We start from the raw sequence: 21,539 nt of genomic DNA, 5'->3' as shown, positions 1-21,539 counted from the left end.
TCTCTCTTAGGTGGGCTAGGGCAAACAATATGGGTTATCCAGTTTGAGTTATAATTACATAAATATATAAAGCCCATTATATTATGTTGGGTTATGCTATATATTATATATAACGTGCATACTGTAGATAATATTGTATATATATATATTTTATATATAGGCTGTTGTTCTCACGCTGTGCCTTCAGTGTATGTTACCGTCTTCTATACAGCAGACTGGGTCCAAATTTCTTGCTTCTTGCCATGAAAATTTCAGCCTGAACACATGAAGTTCAGCAGAGTCATAGCAACCAAAACCACGATTCTGGAAATGGTCAGGGAAGTGTAGTGGATGTCATTGTCCCCTGTGTTACTGCTGAGAAAAGAGCTGGAAACAGAACTGCAGTTTGAGATGCATGTGTCTCTAAGTGTTTCATAAATGTGCATGATTCCTGGAATACATTTCAGAGGAAAATACATAGGGGCTATGATGGGTTGCATGCTCTAGTAATTATTATGCCTGTGGGCACCATCTATGGTGTATGATGGATAATGTGTCACAGATTGTGCAGGATAAACATTCTCAGTTAGGCATATTTTCAGCTCAAAATCAGTGAAAGGTAAGCCAAGTCACTCTAAATTCAAACCAAATGCAAATGAGTGCTTTCCTACTGAGTAAACTTAAAAATAAATGTGATTTCTGCCATTAACTGTTGATGATTCATCCTCATCCTGGACTTTTTCACCCTGGGTTTTACTGACATTTTCCACTGTGGTGGGTTGACCATGGCTGGACACCAGGTGCCCACCAAAGCTGCTCTGTCATTGCCCTCCTCAGCTGGACAGGGGAGAGAAAATATAACAAAAGGCACATGGGTCAAGGACAGGGGGAGATCACTCAGTTACTATTAGAGGCAAAACAGACTCCACCTGAGGAAAAATAAATTATTACCAGTCAAATCAGAGTAAAGCTGCTCCTTCCCCCTCAGAGGGAGGACCCCTCACACTCTTCCTCTGCTCCAGTGTGGGGTCCCTTCCACAAGAGACAGTTCTACACAAATTACTCCAATGTGAGTCCTTCCCATGGGCTGCAATTCTTCATGAACTGCTCCAGGGTGGGTCCCCCTTAGGGCCACAGGTCCTGCCAGGAGCCTCCTCCAGCACAGGCTCCTCCTAGGGTCACATCCTCCTTCAGGCATCCTCCTGCCCCATCGTGGGGTCCTCTATGGGCTGCAGGTCGGTATCTGCTCCACCATGGACCTCCATGGGCTGCAGGGAGACAGCCTGCCTCTCACCATGGACCTCCATGGGCTGCAGGGGAATCTGCTCCTGCACCTGGAGCACCTCCTGCCCTCCTTCTGCACTGACCTTGGGGTCTGCAGGGCTGTTGCTCTCACGTATTCTCACTCTTCTCTCCAGCTGCAATTGCTCCTGCACATAACTTCTTCCCCTTCTTAGTTATGTTATCGCAGAGGTGCTACCACCGTCACTGTTGGGCTCAGTCTTGACCAGGAGTGGGCTGGTGTTGGAGCTGGCTGACATTGGCTCTATCAGACATGGAGGAAGCTTCTGGCAGCTTCTCACAGAAGCCACCCCTGTACCCCCCAGCTACCAAAACCTTGCTATGCAAACCAAATACATCCATAATGGCCTTTGTCTGGTTGTGGCTAGGCCAACACTGCCTCTGTTCATTGAAACTATTTGTTAAATTATTAAACAAACCCAATCTTGTCTGTGATTTCAAAGTTACTAGAAGTCCATTTATCTAAGCAAACTGGCCTTCAGTGGTAATGGAACTAACTCCTGTTCAGAAAAATATACCCCCTCTTTTCCTGAAGTTAATGATTTTCTTCTCAGATCAATGTAGGGTTTATTGAACTCTGCTCTGAGAGAAAGTTAAGTAAGTTCCTTATTGCTTCAGCAGAGAGTTATTTATTTCATGCCTGACAAGACTGAGCCTTGACTCATTCAACTCAAAAAATGCAGTGTTCCTGTAGTGTTCTAGTTAATGGTTGAGTAGGAAGAAATCAGAAATTTCATTTCCAAATCCATCCTGGAATCTCCATCAACCTAAATACAAAAGCCATCAGCAATGGCTACCTAAACCTAAACTGCCTAACTATGAGCTAGAGATCACGCTACTTGTCTCCTTCCCCTGTGCTCTCTTACAGCCCAGACACACCAGTGTGCGCCATCATTTGCCTACCCTGTCAACACACTCTGGGTGAGTGATGGCAGGGGCCAGCACTGCTTGACAGGGATGTAGAGAATAGCAGGAAGATGTTCGGACAAAAGAGTATAAACATCAGTGATAGCACGTGGGTTGTTAACACAGGCAGATGAGAGGAAGCTGTGGTGAAAAGAGGATGGGGAGAACAATTACACTGCATTCCCACCAGAACCTGAAATAAACACGGGCTTCCTCAGAGTTGGTGCCCTGTGCCAGAGGATGTCAAGGAAACATCTATTGCCCCATCCCTGGCAGTGTTCAAGGCCAGGTTAGACAGGCCTTTGAGCAATCTGGTCTAGCGGAAGGTGTCCCTGCCCATGGCAGGGGGGTTGGAACTAAATGATCTTCAAGGTCCCTTCCAACCCAAATCATTCTATGATTCTATGATTTCACTCTCACCTTGTAGTTAGTTGGCACAGAAGGTCACAACTTGCAGCGCTATTGGTTGCTGTGTGGTCTGAAGGCATAAAGGCCAGGGCCATAGATCCACTGACTTAGTTCTGGCCATGGACCACCTGAACACCGTATCAAAATTGGACTGTTAAAGAGTTAACAAAATTGTTGACTGAGTAAGAACATGAGCAAAAATATTAATTACATCCAAATATCAAAGCATGCCAATTTCTTTACAGGGTTGCTTGTGGTTACTCCTTAATTAGAAGCTGGAAAGCATCTTATGCTTATGAAGAATTCATGTCATGGCACTTACATTGAGGATAAACATTTTTCAGAGATTTACAGACTGATCTAATATCAGCTCAAGTTACACAGTTCCTTTGAGAAAACTCATACTGTACCAAGCACTTTGTAGTACTGACAGTGTTTTAATGGTATTTTTAGTTTGCACTGGAAAACTTATCCTCTAACAAAACATAAAACTGTTCAGCTTAGGGGATTCTGTGGAAAAAGCAATGCTCTTTCAAAATGCCTCATGCTTTCCTGCCTCCTGTTGTGATTGAAATCCAAGCCAGCCCAAGCTGGTCCATCTCCACTGCCTGTGCCCATGCATTGACATACAGCCATGCAGAGATGCTCAGTCTGAAACACATTCATGCAGTTGAGAAGGATCAGAAGTCCTATCTACTCCTGACCATGTGGGTAGCCCTGAAGTAGTATATGCCCCTTTTTCTTTAGAGAAGCATTGTACCAGAGATGTACCTATGTGTGTGAGTGGTTGAGACACCGGTTAAAGCCATAAGATCACTTTGTAAGGAAACCATTGTTGACTACAATGTTATAGCTCTGGTCACTTATCTCACAGCTCTGCCAGGTTTTATAGACTACCATGGAACGCATCTAATTTTACCTTTTAATTGCAGGTGTCTTGGCTAAGCCAGTTGTGTAGGTTCCTCTGAGGCGGCACAATGGGGAGAAACAAGAACCTGCAAGGGGATGACTCATCCTACTCTAAGACAGGTGAGCTGGCTCACCAGTGGAAGCCCTCCTATCTGTTTACAGCCTACCTGGATTTGAAGCTACTGACATTAGGTAAGATGGGTTTCCTGCAGACCAACCTGCACCTCCAGAAAGCTGCTCTACAGGTTTCATGCAACACACAGCAAGACATGCCTGCTAAATCAAAATTCAGTCATAGGGTGTCTGGTACACAGCCCCCTCTCCTGTGACACCTCTTAAACGGAGAGCAGAGTAGAAGAGCCCAAGGCCTCAGTGGTAGCCCTGTGCTGCACTGCTTGGTTACAACAGCAAGTCCCTGAGGCCATTGCACAGGACAGCTGGAGACACTTGTTAATGAGAATGCTGGTACACTGAGAGTGACAAGTGTGACCTTTGGAAATTCAAATTAGGCTTGGCACATGTATCCTCCAAATGACTGCTGTGACTCCCATCAGGGTTCATGTGGGTATGGAATATGTCTCAACTGCAGGCTTGCTGCTTGTTTCACACGTGTTATGACCCAGCCTCCTCCCCATCACGACAGCGCAAGCCCTTGGCTCCACATGTCCCGGTGCATGTTGGACCCATGCTCACACACCCAGCTGGGGCTCTGTTACACGGTGCGTTCCAGCCTTGTAATGTCAACCTGCCCACTTGCCTGACAACGTGAAAGCAAACGATGAGCATGTGCTCAGGCTCATGCACAGCAATTCTGCAGATCCTAGCAACTAAATTACGGCCTCCCCACAGATCTGCTCTTCCTGTTGTTCAAATAAACCTCACTGAGGTTCAACCCTCTAGTTTCACTCAGATTACCCTAGCACTTCTCGTACTTGCCTTTTTCCTTTTCCCCTTGCCTCACTAAGATGCCAGCTCCGGCTCACTCTTGGTAAGGGACTGTGATTTATGTGGAGAAAGGGGAGAACAAAAGGAAAAATACCTAAAAAGCTCACTTAGACCATGCTGTGGAAAGGTTATGAAAGTTTTGGGGAAAAAGGGTTTCTCTATCAGATGACAGGGATGTTGATTTTGGCTGGGATAGAGTTAATTTTCTTCACAGTACCTAGAGAAGGTGGCCATGTTTCGGATGCGTGCTAGAAACAGTGTTGGCAACACAGGGATGTTTTAGTTACTGCTGTGCAGTGCTTACACAGAGCCAAGGCGTTTTCTGCTCCTCACACCACCCCATCAGTGAGTAGGCTGGGGTTGCGCAAAAGGTTTGAAAGGGACACAGCCAGGACAGGTGACTCACTGATGGCAAGTTTAAAGGATCTTCCAGCAAAATCCCAGGTCTGAATGATTTTGGATTTGGGATAGAACCCAAATGGCTGTATGTGTGGAGAATATTGGAACTTCAGGGGGATTTTTGAGCATCAGCACTTTTGCAAAACCAGGCCAACACACAATGCTGCTAATTACACCTGGATCACTGAATTCTGAAGGAAACATCTGTGGTAGGCACAAAATACTGCCACCTCTATGAACCTGACACAGCATAAGCTGTTGCCTGTTACCTTAATAGTGCGCTAGTGAAGGAGAGCGTATGTGGATGATGGGTGATGGAATCCCACTTTGCACAGGAATAACAGCTCCTGATGCAGTGTTAATGTGTTAAAGTCACATATTGCTTATCTTAAGAAGAATAAATAAGAGCCTGTAAGCTGCTTTTCCTTGCATCCTGGAGACATTTTAACCCTACGCAGTCAAGATATCGGAGATATGGTAACACATGCTTTAAGGAATGGATTCAGATCAGTATCCTCTGAAAGCACTCAGATGAAGGTCATCAATCCCTGATTTTAAGTATGCGAATCTGCTTTTCAATCTGAGCGTTTACTCACACAAGTCAACGTGTTAACACCCATCCTCCCAAAGCCAACAAACATCCTGATTATATTCCAGGATTAAGAGAGTGTGTATAATCAGACAGTAACTTCATCAGCATTATTTTCCTTCTTTGAGAAACAATGGAATCCTCCCTGCTGTAACCAGCACGCCAGGAGAGCTGTGTGTGAAAGGTGTCCTGTGTCCCCCTGGCTCAGGGAGGAGCAGAGCCTGCACTCGAGCTCAACCCTGCAGCATGGTTAATGTCAGTTTTAGCACAGGTAGGAGTCACAGAAGGTGAAGTGAGTCCCAGCCCTCTGCATGTCTGAGCCCACCATTAATGTTGAGGAAGAGGCACTGAGAGGGAATAGAGACATCAGAACTGAAAGGATCAGAACTCCTGAAGGACCTCAGCGAGCCTTGTCACTGCAAAACCTCTCACTGGACACACCAGTGAACCTTGACATGTGCCAACACTACCTTATTCAAAGAGGCTGTATCCACTTCCTTGGGAGTATAAACAAAAAAAAAGGCTCTCTTCTCCTTGGACAATTCCACGCAGTAGGATGTAGAGTGCTGCTATAGCAGGACTTGAGACAATCAGAGGGGACCACTTTAAATGTTCTCTTACTTTCTTAATCAGAGCAGCACTTCACTTTCTCTAGAGGAAAAGATTCTAAGTGATGTCTACAATTTGTTCAAGCACTAACATCCTGTACCCAAGCCAACCACTTCTCAAGAAAATGTTACAAAGACACAGAGAACCCAAGAGAAACAATACACACGTCTGTCACCACCACAGGAAACAGGAAATCAGGCAGGACAGATAATGCCACAGCCTGCATTTAAAAAGAAGGGATATGGGTTGTTGAAGAAATGGTAGGGTTTTTTTTTTTTCTCTCAACAAAAGGATAAAATTTACATAGTTTTCTTCCACGAAGTGAGAGCTCCAAAAGGAGAAGACTGATACAGTGGGAAATCTACAACTTGTGGCATAGTTCTAGGTAAGAAAAACAATTCTGAACCACAGGTGGTGAAGAAGAAAGAGAAAAGGAAATCAAACAAACTACCAAAAAGTCAGAAGAAAAAGAACATGACTATTTGACAGGCCACATGCTTTGGAGTTTATACAAGTGAAATCTGGCCCGAGCCTGTGAAAGCCAACAGAACTTCCCTGGGATCCTGCAAAAAAATCTCAGTAAGTCATTAGCCAAACAAAAAGCTGCCACAAATGTCACCCCAGAACTACCTACAGGTCTTTTGCTTTCTCCCCTCTGGTAGCTACAGCTGTGTGCACATTAAAAGGATCCTATTTCAGCACCACAGGTGAGTCTCTCTGGAAAGGAATGAGAGTGAGAGAACAAAAAGTCACTTGGCACTGCAAACAGAAGCAAAACTCACAAGGGAATGAAACCTCCAGGGAAAACATTGGGGAATAACTGCTCCTAAAGGCACAAAAGTATCAGTCTAAAGAGGGTCACAGAGCAAAGCTTAAGCTTTTGGGAGAAGCATCAAGGAACCAGCGGCTCAGAAATGACTGAGTTCTCATTTGATGTTTGTACTTCTTGACTCCACAAGAACCAAAGTCATCATTGTAAGGTGTACATTTTGGTATTGTATTTCAGTGCAACCTTCAAACACACTGAAACAATCTAAATATATTTTGGAGGAAAACCAACAAATTTCTTGTAACTATTTTATTTGTCCATGTAGTTGAAAGATTATTATTAGCACTGAAGAGTTAAAGAGAAGACCATGTTAGTCTTCAGAGCCAACACAACCCATTCGTTTCACACACTTTTCCCTCAGCTTCTGAAAGGGAGATATATGCATCTATTCAGAACTTCTAACACGGCTGAGACCTGAACCTTACCATCACAAGAATGGAATAAAATAGGTAGATGCAGAGGCAGCATCTCTGTGTCTTTTGTACAACTGAACTTCCTAGATGGGTGATGAGTGTATTTTCTTTTTAAATTAACCTTTTACATGTATTAAGCAGCAGATCTATTCAGACTGTTAAAAGTTTATCATTCAGGCAGTGTTAAACTGGAACTCTTGGTTTGTGTGTTGTTTTCCTTTTTATGCAAGCCTAGTAAAAAGTAACATTAGCACCCTGCATTCCGCAGAAACACAGACACAGGGATGGAAAGACAATGCTGCAAAAAGGGTAATGCCTGTCACACGGAAAACAGACAGGATGGTTTTGTGCCCTCTAAGAGACTAAATCCAATAAAGTGGAGAGCATTCCTTCATTTGCAGATGCAGTCAGTTAAGTGGTTTACCTCAGATTCCTACCAGAAGCCCATAATAATTTGTCACAAACCATCTTCACCGGCATGTGACAGATTCTGTAGCTACGAGCACCAGTAAGATTAGTTTTGACACAAATTAGGGTTATAAAGCTGATTTGTCTTGATGCAAATTTATATTTTAACATAAGCCACATATTTTTCACCTTTGCTTAGAAAGCAGCAAATTACAAGAAGTCATTTTAGCACTCAGTTTGTTAAAAATCTAAAGAAATATCAAAAAACATTCTGCTGTAAAAAAAAAAGTAAAAATGCTGTCATGGAACAAAGAGGAAGAAAACTATTTTTTTCTCACTCTTATGTAGGAGAATCAGCTTTACTAGCAAACAATGTAAGAAATTAATATAAAACCCTAAAGCTGCAGAATTTTCTTTGCCATAAATTGCTATATATTCTTCAGTGATGGTAGGTGCTCCGATTGTTTACCTAGTCTCTTAAGATACACTTTCTCTTTCATCTGAAAAGCAGATACTTAAATCACTTTTATCTTATAAAGCATAAACTGTAAATGGATACTAGTAAAGAATAATAAATATAAATGTTAGATAATAAATTTATTACTGGAAAATAATAAAACTAGATTTCCTTTCTAAAATTATTTTTATGACCTATCAGTACAGTAGACTTCGCAGGAGAATCCAGCTTGTATTTACAGGTATCTGTTTCGAATGTACTCTCTGTACATGAGGAAGTCATCTTTTCCCAGGGGCTGCATGTCTCCTCTTCCAGCCTGAATGTGCGCATGAAAAATCTCTATTGATTTTCTATCTGCTCTTGGAGGCTGAACTTCATAAATATTGTCTTGAGAAAAGGCGGAGATGGGTACTCTGGAAAAAAACAAGCATAGAGAGTATTTGGAACTTCAGGTAAAAATTTTCCACAGAAAGAGTGTTTCTTTTCCTTGAAATACACATGACAGTCAATGAAAGGGCAAGTTCCAACTAGATAATTCATTTACCTAGATTTTTATCACTACTGCAGACCTGATAAGACCCAGCTTTCCAAGTAGGGTAATTAGGTAAGTTGTCACTAATCACATTACAGAATACTTTCTCACTTCCCTCCACTCTGCCCTCATTTCTTCATCCTTCCTTGGTGAGTAAACACCCCAGTTGAAACAGATCTGTGCCATGCATTACAGCAGAAAACAGAAAAACTTCATTGAGCTATCCACGTAGTAGCAATTATAACAAGTAAGTGATTATGCTCTTAATAGAAAGGATTTATCAGATAAGAAATTTCCATCTAATTACAAAGAAGCAGACAACTTGTTAGCAGCAACAGCACTTTGTACATTGGGACTGCTGATATTTTATGAAAGCATGTTTTTTAAATAGCCTCATAAAATACACAGGGTATTTGAATCCTAATATCTAAACCTACTCATGAGAAAAACACAAAGTTTGAAATTTTATAAAAACCTGATTTTGTCAGACCTTTTCTAAGCAATGCTTGTTAACCAGACTCATATGGTAGAAGCTTGTCTTCTAACTGTAACTCTTGAAAACTGCATAGCCAGCAGGTCAAGGGAAGTGATTGTTTCAGGGCTTGAGAGACCATACCTGGAGCAGTGTGTCCCCTTTAAGGCTCTCCAGTACAAGACAGACAATTAGATATTTGGATGAGTCTGGCAAAGATTACCAAGATGATTAGAGAGCTGAAGCACATGGCATATAAAGACAGATTGGAAGCAGTGGGTTTGTCTAGCATGGAGAAGAACAGCTTCAAGGGACCTTACTGCTAGCTGCAACTACCTCATGGGAGGGGGTCTGTGTGGAGCCAGACTCTAGTTGAAGTGTGGGATGAAAAGACAAATTTCAAAAAGGGAATGGAAATTATGACATGGGATATTGCAATTAGATACAAAAGAACTTTTTTTCCACTGTGATGGTTGTCAGTCACTGTTGTTACTCAGAGAGGCTGTGGAACCTCCTTCCCTAAGGATCTTCGACAGTCAGGTGTATGTAGCCCTGAGCAACCTCATCTAATTTGATGCTCCTCTGAGCAGGACTGGATCAAATCACCTCCAAGGTCCTTTCTAGTTCTTAATATTCTATGGTTCTAAGCCAAACTCTTCAGTAGCAATGTGTTCTGCACTACCAATAGCAAAGTAACAACAAAACTATTTATAGTCAATATATAATAAATGAACACTGAAAGTACCTGTGTAGCAATTTTCATTTTAGAGCACTTCAGCTGTATTCAGAAATACACTATGTACGTTTCCCAGCAATATTTTAGTAATTTATTTATAAAATACTCCCAGAGATGAACAGTACAGAGGTTTTACCTGTGTGAAAGCAGAAGAGCTTGGATTCCACAACTGAACATTGTCATCTGAAGTAAGCTATGCATTAACTTTTCCATCTATTTAATTTAGAGGAAATCGAATTTTGAAATTAGCTACACGAAAAAAAACCCTGACAGAACTATGATTCCATAGATGCCACTGTCATGACTCACTATCTGGGTGCTCCTGAAGGGACAAGAGTTATTTTTATGTGTATAATCTGTTTTAAAGGGAAAAACAAGGGAGAACTGGGACACTCAAACAATGGCAGAGCCCTTCTACAAATGAAATGCAGTAATAATCTTCCAGTTACATTAAGAGCACAAGCTAACGTTTGACACTTTCTTATCCAAGATCTCTTAAAACGACCGAAAAACCCTTGTTCCCTTACTTTGTAGCCCTTTTTCTCACTAAAATATGTTGGATTTTGGATGTTTCATCATGTGATGATGATGACACATCATATATAAACATTATATCATTACTATAAAAAGACTGCTATGTATCATACAGTATAGTATGCCTAATATTCCACTACAGCTGGAATATAGTATCTAAAAATAAAATATGACTTTCGAGATGAAAGTAATATTTTTCAATTTCATATTTACATTTGTATTTTTCCAACACACACAGCAATACATTAAGTTGATTATACTTTTACTGCAATGACAGAATTACTTATACAGGTAAACTACCAATTTTGAGACAGTAAAATCACTGGCCACCTACATTTGGCTGCATAATAAAAACCAAGTTACATTTTACCAGGATGTTGACAGAATTTGCTAGGTTATATTATAGAAGCATTTGGCTATTCTAGAACTGGAGAAAAAAAGCAAAGCTAAGCAGTTTGCAAAAAGTTTGCAAAAACTACTGCTTACAACATATTCTTATTTTTCCTTATTTTAAATTCCTGTTTAGGCTTCTTAGTCTTAGAATCCTGTGGCTCTACGGTGGAAAGTAAACAAATACTAAAAATGTGAGCAAGTTACCTACCCATATAATTCCAATAAAATTTCCAAAATGCTTGCCATTTTTATGCTTTTTTTAAAACTCTTTAAAACTATTTCAACAAGTTTCAAGAGTTTTAACACAAAATTCTAATTTCAAAAGAGCTGAAGCTCTTCTGAAGAGTCCAACCTCTGCTATTTACTCCCACTAAAATCAGCATTTTATTTTAGTTTTTATTGGCAAACTGTATCAGTAACACTATGGAAATTCTATGATCCTTAACATTTTCTTGCTAATTTATTATAAAATATTAAGGTGGGTGTTTGCAGAACTGATACCAAACATTAGTGTCACTTTCTATCTACACACTTAAAAAGTAGATTGCTTTTCAAAGCACCCATAACTTCACAGATCTTTATCTAGATGAAAGCATCTGAGCTGAGACTCCAGCAACTTTATGCTAGCATGTGTAATAAGTTAGCAATGTCACTAACACCAAAAGATGTCATTTACTCAGATATAGCTGCCCTCTCTAGCCAACTAGCAAGTGAATAATGAAGTAAAAGAACAAAACCAAAGCCACAACACTAACATGATGCCTGCTCTATTTATTGATGTTTTTCTAAAGACATGACATTTCTGAAGCACTAATGAGTCAGAAGTCATTTCCTTAGGCTCATGGAAGCTGGGCAGCGAACAATATATAATTTTGAATACTTAGTAACTAATTCTCAATTTTCCACCTACTTACTTCAACATGATAAAAATATATTGAAAGAACTGCATGTTCATGCATGCTAATTTTGATTAATAATCCTGTATTAAGCTATAACTATAGTAGAGTACGTGTATTATCCAGCCATTTAATTAAAGCCTTTTCTTTAACACTATTCTTGTAAAAATCTGATTTGCTTATTAAGTTTAATATCGTACAATGCAGTCGTGAAGGACAGCACATTATTTATGGCTTGACTATCAGCTCTCTATAGAGATCTGTATCTCTATGGCCTCCCAGTGAAAACTGCACAGGTAAGAACATAAACATTACATGTCAAAGGTGCTGTCCTTCATGACAAGCGCATTTATTTTTATCCCACTTGTGAGCAGGCTCCATGGTGTTATGGTTTCACCAAGAGCAACATTATCTCTTCAGTAAAAGCATATACAGCTAAAATCTTCAGTTACAATGAGGATGTACCACACTTTGACGGAAAAGTGCATGGTGATGTGCTTAGCTCAGAGCTCTCAGAAATACAGCAGTCACCAGAAAGCCACTGCATTTGTTTCGATATTGATTAGGTCTCCTCAAGTCTCTAAAGCATACCTAAAGAGGACAAAATGTATTGTCACCTTATTTGAATCCCAAGCAAATATATTTGACCTACAAAACTCCAACAAAACCAGAGGGGTTTTTTGTTGTTGGTAAGTTGGTTGATCCTCCCTCCCTCCTAGACAGTATGTTTTTAAATTGCTTACTGTGCTCTTGAAAAAGCCTTCAAGAGAATTTTCCTTCCTTAGGCACCAACACCTCCATGTAACAAAGGTTCAGTTACATTCTTAGTGAGTGGAGAGGGCTGAAAGACAGGAAATCTCCTCTCTCCAATAATACTGCTTGTATCTTACAGAACCAACCAGCAGCAAAACTTGGGACTCCACCCAGGTCCTACAACAATCATCTGGAATTCCAGCAGCACGTATAGTTTCAAAGGTTAGAGAAAGAAGAGACTCCTTCTACACAGGTATACATCTAAATGAGCATTTCACAATCCAAATTAGAAGCAGCTTCTCTACAGTGCAGACAAAAGGAGTATGAGAGAAGGTCAGAACGTCTGATACAGAAAGGTGGTCTCTGAGAAATGATCAATCTTTTAAATAGGGATGATTTATGCTGAGCTCAAACTAATTCAAAATTTAAAGATCGAACACACAAAGGAACCTAGGAGTAGTGCAGGGCTCAACAAAACAAGTACCAAAAAAAAAAAAAGAAAAAAAAAGACGTTTGGGTTTGGAAGGGGAAAGCTCAGGCTTACTTTTTCAAATAGCATTACTTGAGGAAGACAGTTCTCCTAAACTAATGAATAGAAATTTATCACTTCACAGAGAAGACAGAGGGACAGGTTGAAAAAGGGTCCTGAGAATTTTCATTAAGAAAGTCTTAGCCCATGCTAAGGTGGCATATAGTTCAGTACTTTCTGGGTTTTTTTTTTTTTTTTGCTAGAAACAATACTTCAAAATTCCAAATTCAACAAAAGCAAAAAAGAAAGAGCTAGGTTTACTGTTATATTCCACAGGAATTGGTTACAGTGCTATTTTTAAAGAACATGATTTTCAATGCTGCTGACATTATGATCAAAATGGACTTGATAGGCAAAAGTGAGAAACACCAGCCCACTTACCCCAAAATAATAAAAAAAAAACAACAAAACTCTCCCAAGCTTCAAGTAGCAGAACTTCTGAAGCATTTTAACAGTGATCACTACTTTAAATGATACAATAGTGTTTTATAATTTGGAAAAAGGCAAATTTAATAACACAACAGAACATATTTTCACACATTAAAAATAAAAAGAGTCTGAGACTGGTTATAAAACACAAAATGTTGGTTTGTGGTTTTAGATTATTATTTTTTTTCTAGTCTTCTGAGACTACTACATTAATTTTTTAACACATGCTACACAGAAATGCTAAACCGGGTGGACAGCAGATACAAACTGATTTTTTATGTGTGTCGCAGTAACAACAAAGTCCCTGGCAAGCCAGAATTGCACTAACTACTATTTTATAGCTTGATGTATTTTTTCAGTATAAAAAAGCACCCTTGGGTTTTGAAAAAGGATAGCTAAATTTCATTACAACTCATGTATCATTCTGAAGGTATGCATTCCACTGTTGCAGGCTGTACATCAATGGGTAGTATGAGATTTGACGTGTAGACTTTCATTTATGATTCACTGTAAACAGTGAGGAAATATGGAGGACCCACAGATCAAGTGTGAACATTCAGGTATTAAAAATGTGTTTTTTAAATTTTAAACAGATATAAATAAATTAAAATTATGATCTAAGTCACCATGAGGCAGATAAATGTTAACATTTTTATTGTTAAAATAATATTCAGCATCTCAGTTGACAACTCTACTAAAAATGCTAGGCACATAAGCTTTTTCATCTGAAAAGCTCAGAGCTTAATATTGACAGAACAGATGAATGGGAAAAAGACAATTCCTCCTACACACAGTGATCTGAATCACAAGAAGTTCAAACCATTTTGGCCAGATCCCTGGAAACAGCTCATGCTCTGCTCCCTGATCTGTCATAAGGGTATTACACAAGACGACTGAGCCAATCTAACAAATTGCTACCAGTCACACAAGAAAGTTCTGCTGTGCTTGACCCTGTGGCTCTGTCTCTTCTGTGCTTGCCCTGGTGACTTTCACTGGTCTAAATAAACTCATTAATCTACCAGGAAACTATTTGCTTTTTTTGCTGAAATTAGTTTGCTGCAGACTGATGAGCTGAACTGATTTATGAAGCACTGTAACAAGCAGCAAAGCTTGCACAAGTAACAGAAAGAGCAAGTGGTAAGGAGGGAGGAAGGGAAAGAACAGGACCTCCCCCTTTTGGTGGCAATGGGCTGTTAGAATTGTCTCAGTTTAACTTCTACTGTCAAACCCAGTCGTGCTGTGACGTAAAACATTATACCAAACTATTTCACCTGTCAAACTCCATTTAATAAACCATCACAACATGGACTTAAATATAACCTTCAGTTCCCAGCCAGCTCTTTCCCCTACAACTCCAATCATGCTACTGCTTTTCCCCAGACTCTTCCCAGTAGAATTCTTTTCAGGTGTGTGACCAAAAATGAACAGAGCCTTCAAGCCCAAAATGACAAAATTATTCCTTTTATGTGGTGTTGATTCTCGATACTCTCTTGTCTTCTCTAGCCACCTGGAAGTACTAAGTACTTTCAGGGAAAGTGCTCACAGTGATTTTCAAACCATTTCCCCAGAATATAAAATGAAGATACTCTCAGTAACAGTCATCTTAGTCAAGCTATTTTGCAAGACACAAGCACAAAGACTGTGCTAAAGCCATTCAGAATCCCAGTGAAGGGCAATCTTTCATCTTCAGATAAAAGACAAAATCCAGGTAATTTATAAACAGCCTGACAAGTAAATTTCAAGAAAATTATCACAGGCAGGAAATGCTGAAGAATCACATAAATGCTTTGTTTAAAATAGAGAGTCACAAAGAGCAAAGAGTCAAATTAAGTGAGAAAGACTAATTCTTACAGCTATTTCTAGAATACCACAACAGTGGATACCTTGGGTCTAAACAGAAATCAAAAGTTACAGTAACACATCTATGTTATGATCAGATAATCCAAAATGGTTAATTATGTCATATGTACTTCTTAATATACAGCTGTTAAGGAATGTGAGATCTAGTACGGGACATCTCAAAGTAAAATGAATCCAAATAGTCAGCAAACAGGAAAGAATTTAATCCATCATAGAGGCAAAGAGTTTTTAGGTAAGGAGGGAAGTAAGGAAGATGATTCCCAATTTAACACAGGTATTTATATCTCTAAGCAGCTGAAGCAGTTCTTGTTTTAGTTAAGAGGCATAGCTATCCTGTTTCCAAGAAACGGAAGAAATAAAATGAGTTCTAGGTAAAAACACAGTATCTATTCAGACCCTTGTGGGAGATTTCAAAGGGCAGACTATGGCTAAAAAAAAATATTACAAAGCACCTTTGCTGAAGACTAGGTGCTGCTCTGACAAAGCAAGGGGCTGCCTAGCAAGAAAGTGCTTTATTGAAGTGCAGAATATGTATAGAAGAAAAAGGAAATCCTGACCACCACCCTATCAGGAGAAGACAGATAAAACACCTTTGGGATTTAAGATCAGTGTAAACAGATGACAACATAAACAAGTTCTTCACCTATAATTTCTAGGAATATTCATAACAATTCCTTATATCATATATGAACACTTTCACTGACATTCATGTAACTTTTTGATCTGAAGCAACATACTGGGGTGCGTATCTGAAGCACAGAGCATGAAAAAAGCACTGTACTGCAAAATTAATGACACACTTCAGAACCCAAGATAACTTGTATTTTCCAAAGTCACTTGTTGACTAATGGCACCTTTTGACTCACTGTTTCCACAGCAGTGTCAAGAAACTATTTAGATACTTTGCATGGGTTTAATGTAAAACGTAAATATACTTAACACTTAAGTATCCTTTATTCATTGAACTTAACATTTAAACATCCTTTATTCATTTACTTCTGCCTTTCAACATATAAAACACCCTAAGAACTCCTAGCATGTAAATACACAGAAAAATTACAAGTTCAATACCAACCGTTACAGTACAGTTATGAATAATAATGCCATGTTTACAAATATAAATCTATTTTTATCTAATCCTCCAAGAAAGTCATTATAATAACAATGTTATATGGAAGTACTGAATTAACAAGAGAATTGCTCTAAACTGAGGCAGGAGTTCTCAAAAGTAATCAGTATTTTAAAAAACTTCATTGAAGTTATAAACTGTACTGCTCTATTTCTACTTTTATGTTTTAAAGCAGTATTATAGGTTAAAAATACTCCAGCAGAGCATTTAATTTCCACTTCTTTAATAAAGAAGTGGAAAGCACAGGGTGCTCCATTGTTCACTAGTTTTTGCTTAATTACTTTTATCTTTGTAAGAAAATAATGTATATAATGTGCATATACACAGAAATAAACAGTAAAAAAGCCCATATACTACTTGTACATAGATTACACATTTAATATCAAGGGAGTTTTTTGAAAATATGGATTGTATGGCCTATCTCTGAAGACAGGGTATGTTTTTCAAGTATTTAAGGAGAACACAGGCCTGGACCATGCTGCAGGTATCACTCACTGAAGTGTTCTCCTGCTTGAGCATCATCAGTGCCTCACAAAACCTAACAGGACAGTAGATACCTATGGATGAATTAAAGCTGGTGAACAAACATTGCTGCTATACTGCATAGGCTACAATGGGTACAGGCACTGAAGACAGTTTGTACCCAGATGTACACAACAAGCTACTCATAATATTATTGGAGCGTTAAAGCATTTCCACACGCTTCTCCAGAAGGGCTGTAGTCAATCAAAACACTCAAGTCTCTGTTCAGGAGGTAATTTTTTGTACTCCGTGATAAATGCAAGAAGTACATTTAGAAAGTTATTGAGAGTATCTTTTTCAACAGTATTACTTATACCACACAGCAATGAGTACTAGGGAACCAGGAACAGGCACACTGTGTCTGCCAACAGCAATTATACTACAGTTCTCAACATCTCTCTTCACATACATGATAATAGATTGTGCTAAAAGTAATCCAGCTCTGTTTAGCTCCTTTTACCTCTAAAATTCTACTCTTTTTTTCCTTCATGGAATTTCTGTGAACAAAACGAGGAACTTCAATATTCTTCCACATTCTCCACTCCTCCTCAGTATTAATTCACTGCGTCAATGCAGTCCCTATTCACATATCTACTATTTGCTCCTAATCTGTGCTCACAGCTTTTAATTTAAGACAGAAGCTTCTCTTCTGTACTTCTACAATACGTATTTGAGTTCATAAATATTACTGAAGTGACACTGTAAACATTAAGAAATACAAAAGTATTAGCTTTATGTATTTGATAAAAATGGCCAAAAGTTTTTAAAGTTGTGAGGGGCTTTTAAGATTGAAAAAGGATTTAGAAAAAAAAAAAGAAAAAAGAAAAAAGTTTTCTTTGAAAGTGTGGAAATGGCAGCAACTAACCTAAGCCTACATTGTATCTCTGTGTTGATGAAAAACCTCAGCTTTAGATTGAGTGATTCATTTTACTATGAAAAAGACTGGGGTTTAATTGCATTTGTATCTCAAAGGAACTACTGGAGAATCAAATTTGCCTTTTTTTTTTTTTTTTCAATTAAAAATGCACTTAACATTAAATTAATACAAGTTACCATAATTTTTCAATTTCTTCAAGTGCTCCTTGAGAAACAAGGAAATATACAGCCCAGAAAGTGCAAGATGTGCCTCAGCTGCTGTTACTGAAAATCCTCTCTCTTGACCTAATCATGAATATAACATTAATGTTATTTTGTCTCTAAAAAGTTAGTATTCTCCAAGGAAATTTCTGATTCAGAGCAGAAATTCAAACTCCGTTTCTGAGAAAGCTTCCTCATTTCAGAACTGAAAAACATGCCTTTAAGAAATGGCTACATTTATGACTTTCCTTGAAAGAAAAATCTGTCACTGTTCAAACAGTATTTAAATGCTTTTAAAAAGCTGCAGAACAAAAACTGAAGAAAACAACTAAGCTGTATAAAGATAGAATTTTAGGGGGAAAAAATTATCTACTGTAAGATACCCTGTTTCCTCTCAGATCTGCACAGAAAAGCACGTTTCATAGAACTGTCAGAGGAGGAGGATCTGTATGACTTTAACAGTAGTACTGACAGGAGACACCGATTTATGTGCTCTATGACTTTTACATTTCCACTATTTAGGAACATGTGGAAATTACGCCTGGGAAAGGAGAAAAATGAACATCTGACCCATCAGAATTATGTGGATAGACTCTCTAATGAATGCTGTGTTCATTTTACAGCAGCATAGCATGGGGAATAATTTACCCTAAGGGAGCAAGAAAAGAGTGATTATCTCCTACACCATCAAAAATGCCATTACATAAAAGCAATTGCCTTTGCTCAAAAGTATTCCTATTATTTGAAAATATTTTCTTAATAACCATTTCCCTTCAAAACATTCAGGGTTGTTCCTTCACATTTAAAAACAGTTTTACAGCTTGCCAACCTAACTTACTATTTTAATACCCATCAGATATATTTTTTTATAAAAGTACAGGGACATTTACCTTCAAAGTGCAAGTGAACGATGAACCATGCACAATGGTATCATCACTTTACATGCATACAATACCAAATGACAAAGCACTGGTGTTAGGCAAAACCGTCTCATACATGATATTAAATCTGTTTAATGTTATTCTTGCTCCCTCAACCCTACTGAGACACTCCCAGTCTCTATCCCCTACTTGGGTAAAGTGCTATGTTCAAGCATCAATCCCTCCATCAGCATGCAGGGGGTGGACTAGCGGCAGTACAAGAAACAAAGCTGAAGTTTCTGTAAATCAGTGGATTGGAGTAAAGGTCTTGCAGAACTATGAAGTAGCTGTGCTGTTGAGTAAGAGATGACACACTCCAGAGACAAAAGTACATAAAAACTGCCTAGGTGAAACTGAAAAAACAAAAAAGCAACAGAAGTATGACTCTCAAACAATTTATCATCAAATTTACCTGATGATTTTCCAGGTCTAATGAAAAAGCAAAAGCAAGCTGAAGGGAAAAAGAAAAAGAATACTTACAAATTTATAACCCTATCCAAGTGGTGTTTTGAGCACAACTGCTGGCTGCTCTTGTCTTGTTTATGCTGACTCTGTCCCAGCTGAACAAACCTGTGGAAAGCAGTAGACAGGAGAATAAATCAAATAAATAAAAGAACTATTTCCCCAAAATTCATCAAATGAAAGATGATGACACAGAAAAGGAATCTTTAAGTCATGCTCTGTAAGTCAATGATCATGATCTACCTCTCTGATAAACAAAAGGGATTTTTAAAAATTTACAGTAGATGCATGGGCAAACTCAGCAGCATCTTTTAGTTTGAAAAAGATTTGCCTGTTAACTGGTGTCACCTAGTAGGTCCGGGGATACAAACAATCCATTCTTATGAAACAGGCAGCTTGCTACAGTCAACTTCCTATGCCTTTTTTTCAAAGCAAATAGCCTATGGGAAAACTCAGCAGAAGACAGAAAAGTTTCAGATTTTGGTTGGTCCTCAGCCAAAGTCTATCTAGTTTATTCAGCTGAAATGTGGTTAGTCCAAATCTCTTATTTACAAGCACAACCTTCTGGGAGAACTCTCCCATCTCCAAATATTTGCTGGAAAACACTGAAAATGGAAAATACTGTTATAACTTTTTTTCTTGTCAATGAATAGGAGCAAAATTAGCTAAGCACTAATCTTATTCAGTCAGTCTAAGAGGAAAAATAAGTTTCAAATATACGTAAATATTTCTCCCATGCTTAAACTTGTTTGCTCTCCAACACATTCGTGCTACTGAAAACAGAAGTAAATGTTAGTCGTGATTTAATACTTCAGTTCTCTGATGTGGAGGGTCTTTCCTAATAGTTAGCTTCCATTTAGCTTAAAATAGTCTTACTGGTTATTTCAGAAATATATACTACATTTGAACAGGTGACAGTTAATAGTGAAAAAGCAACTGTATGGAAGAGTGTAGAGAAGATAAAGGGACAATACATTCCTTAAACAACTTATTCTGGCTTTTCTTTCTGCTCCATTCAGATTCTATTCTGTAGAAACAAAAGTCTCAGAAATATGCAACATCACATTGGATGTTGAAGGAATATTTACATTTTTAAACGCAAAAATTGTAAGTGGAAATAAAGATATTGTGGTGCAGGAGCTTACTACTGAAACAAGCTTAAAAAGGAACCAAAACCAAATAAAGGCAAACCAAAAGTGTATTTTAATTAATTGCTTCAAATTATCCAATATTCTGAAACAAACAAGGCCCAGATTAACACATGCAACCAGACATCAGTAAGATACCATGCATAGCTGATCTGCAGTATACATCCTCAAATTATCTGAAGAACTTCCTGTCCCTTCCAACCTCAACCAATCTGTGGTTTCTATTTTGATGAGAATTAACACAGTTATCTCAGTGAGAATTGGCTGTACAAATTCAAAGTACTTCTCATTTGCATATAGAATTACTGTAGATCAGTCAATGTAAAGTAACCTAATCTGAGGTACTTTAAATCTGCAAGTCCCTGATGCAAATAAAGAAAAAACATACATAACGTGTCCAGTGATGTCAACTAGAGTCAGGATCTTGCATCTCCATTTCCCTTATTACAATAATAGAAAAAGACTTGAAGCGAGAACTGTAATCCTACTGTGAAATAAATTGCTGCTATTCTCAAACGATGTACATTGTAATGAAGGATGTCAGTAAAATCTATACTTTCCACATGAGACCATAAATAGCACCGTCTTGTTAGCTAAAAGAGGTAAAGAATCTGTAATTGCCATATATTTTTTAAACCAGAATTACTTGAGGGAAATAAAATAAATGCAATCTTTTTTTTTTTTTTTCTTGATATGGATGGGGAGCTAAAAAGCCCCCATGAAGTTTATAGTGTTACTGTAACAACAGACTGAATGTCCAGCCTGAAAGATGATTAAATGGGAAGTAACTGCAATTCTGGATGTTGTCACGAAGCTGTTCCATCTGCATAAAGTGACTTGTAGTAGACACCGGCTTGCACTGGGCCATTTGCAGAACAATAACTATGCAGTAAACCAAAGGGTAATTGTCAAACTGGCATCCATTTTCTAGTGGTTAAAAATAAAGAACCAAAGTTAGAGGCATAAGTTAAAAATTTCAGAGATAATGAGAAAC

At 38.5% G+C, this 21,539-nt stretch overlaps 1 protein-coding gene across 1 annotated transcript in view; it reads right to left on the bottom strand.

The window, feature by feature from the left end:
• Nucleotides 1-7,506: 7,506 nt before the first annotated feature.
• Nucleotides 7,507-21,539, bottom strand: part of FIG4 (FIG4 phosphoinositide 5-phosphatase) — a 67,908-nt gene continuing 53,875 nt past the window's right edge. Inside the window, exons 22-23 of the mRNA XM_061366807.1 lie at nt 19,416-19,505; nt 7,507-8,566 (exon numbers count right to left, since the gene is read on the bottom strand). Of these exons, the coding sequence (XP_061222791.1) occupies nt 8,389-8,566; nt 19,416-19,505 (268 nt within the window). The 3' untranslated portion in view covers nt 7,507-8,388. The remainder of the gene's footprint in view (nt 8,567-19,415; nt 19,506-21,539) is intronic.

The sequence above is a fragment of the Neopsephotus bourkii genome, unplaced genomic scaffold, assembly GCF_033783945.1.
Source record: "Neopsephotus bourkii isolate Nb327-2 ecotype Australia unplaced genomic scaffold, CSIRO-AGI_Nbou_v1 NB_1358, whole genome shotgun sequence".
In the NCBI taxonomy this organism is placed as follows: Eukaryota; Metazoa; Chordata; class Aves; order Psittaciformes; family Psittacidae; genus Neopsephotus; species Neopsephotus bourkii.
The sequence above is the reverse complement of the archived record's forward strand: the minus strand, read 5'-3'. Positions and strand labels throughout refer to the sequence as shown.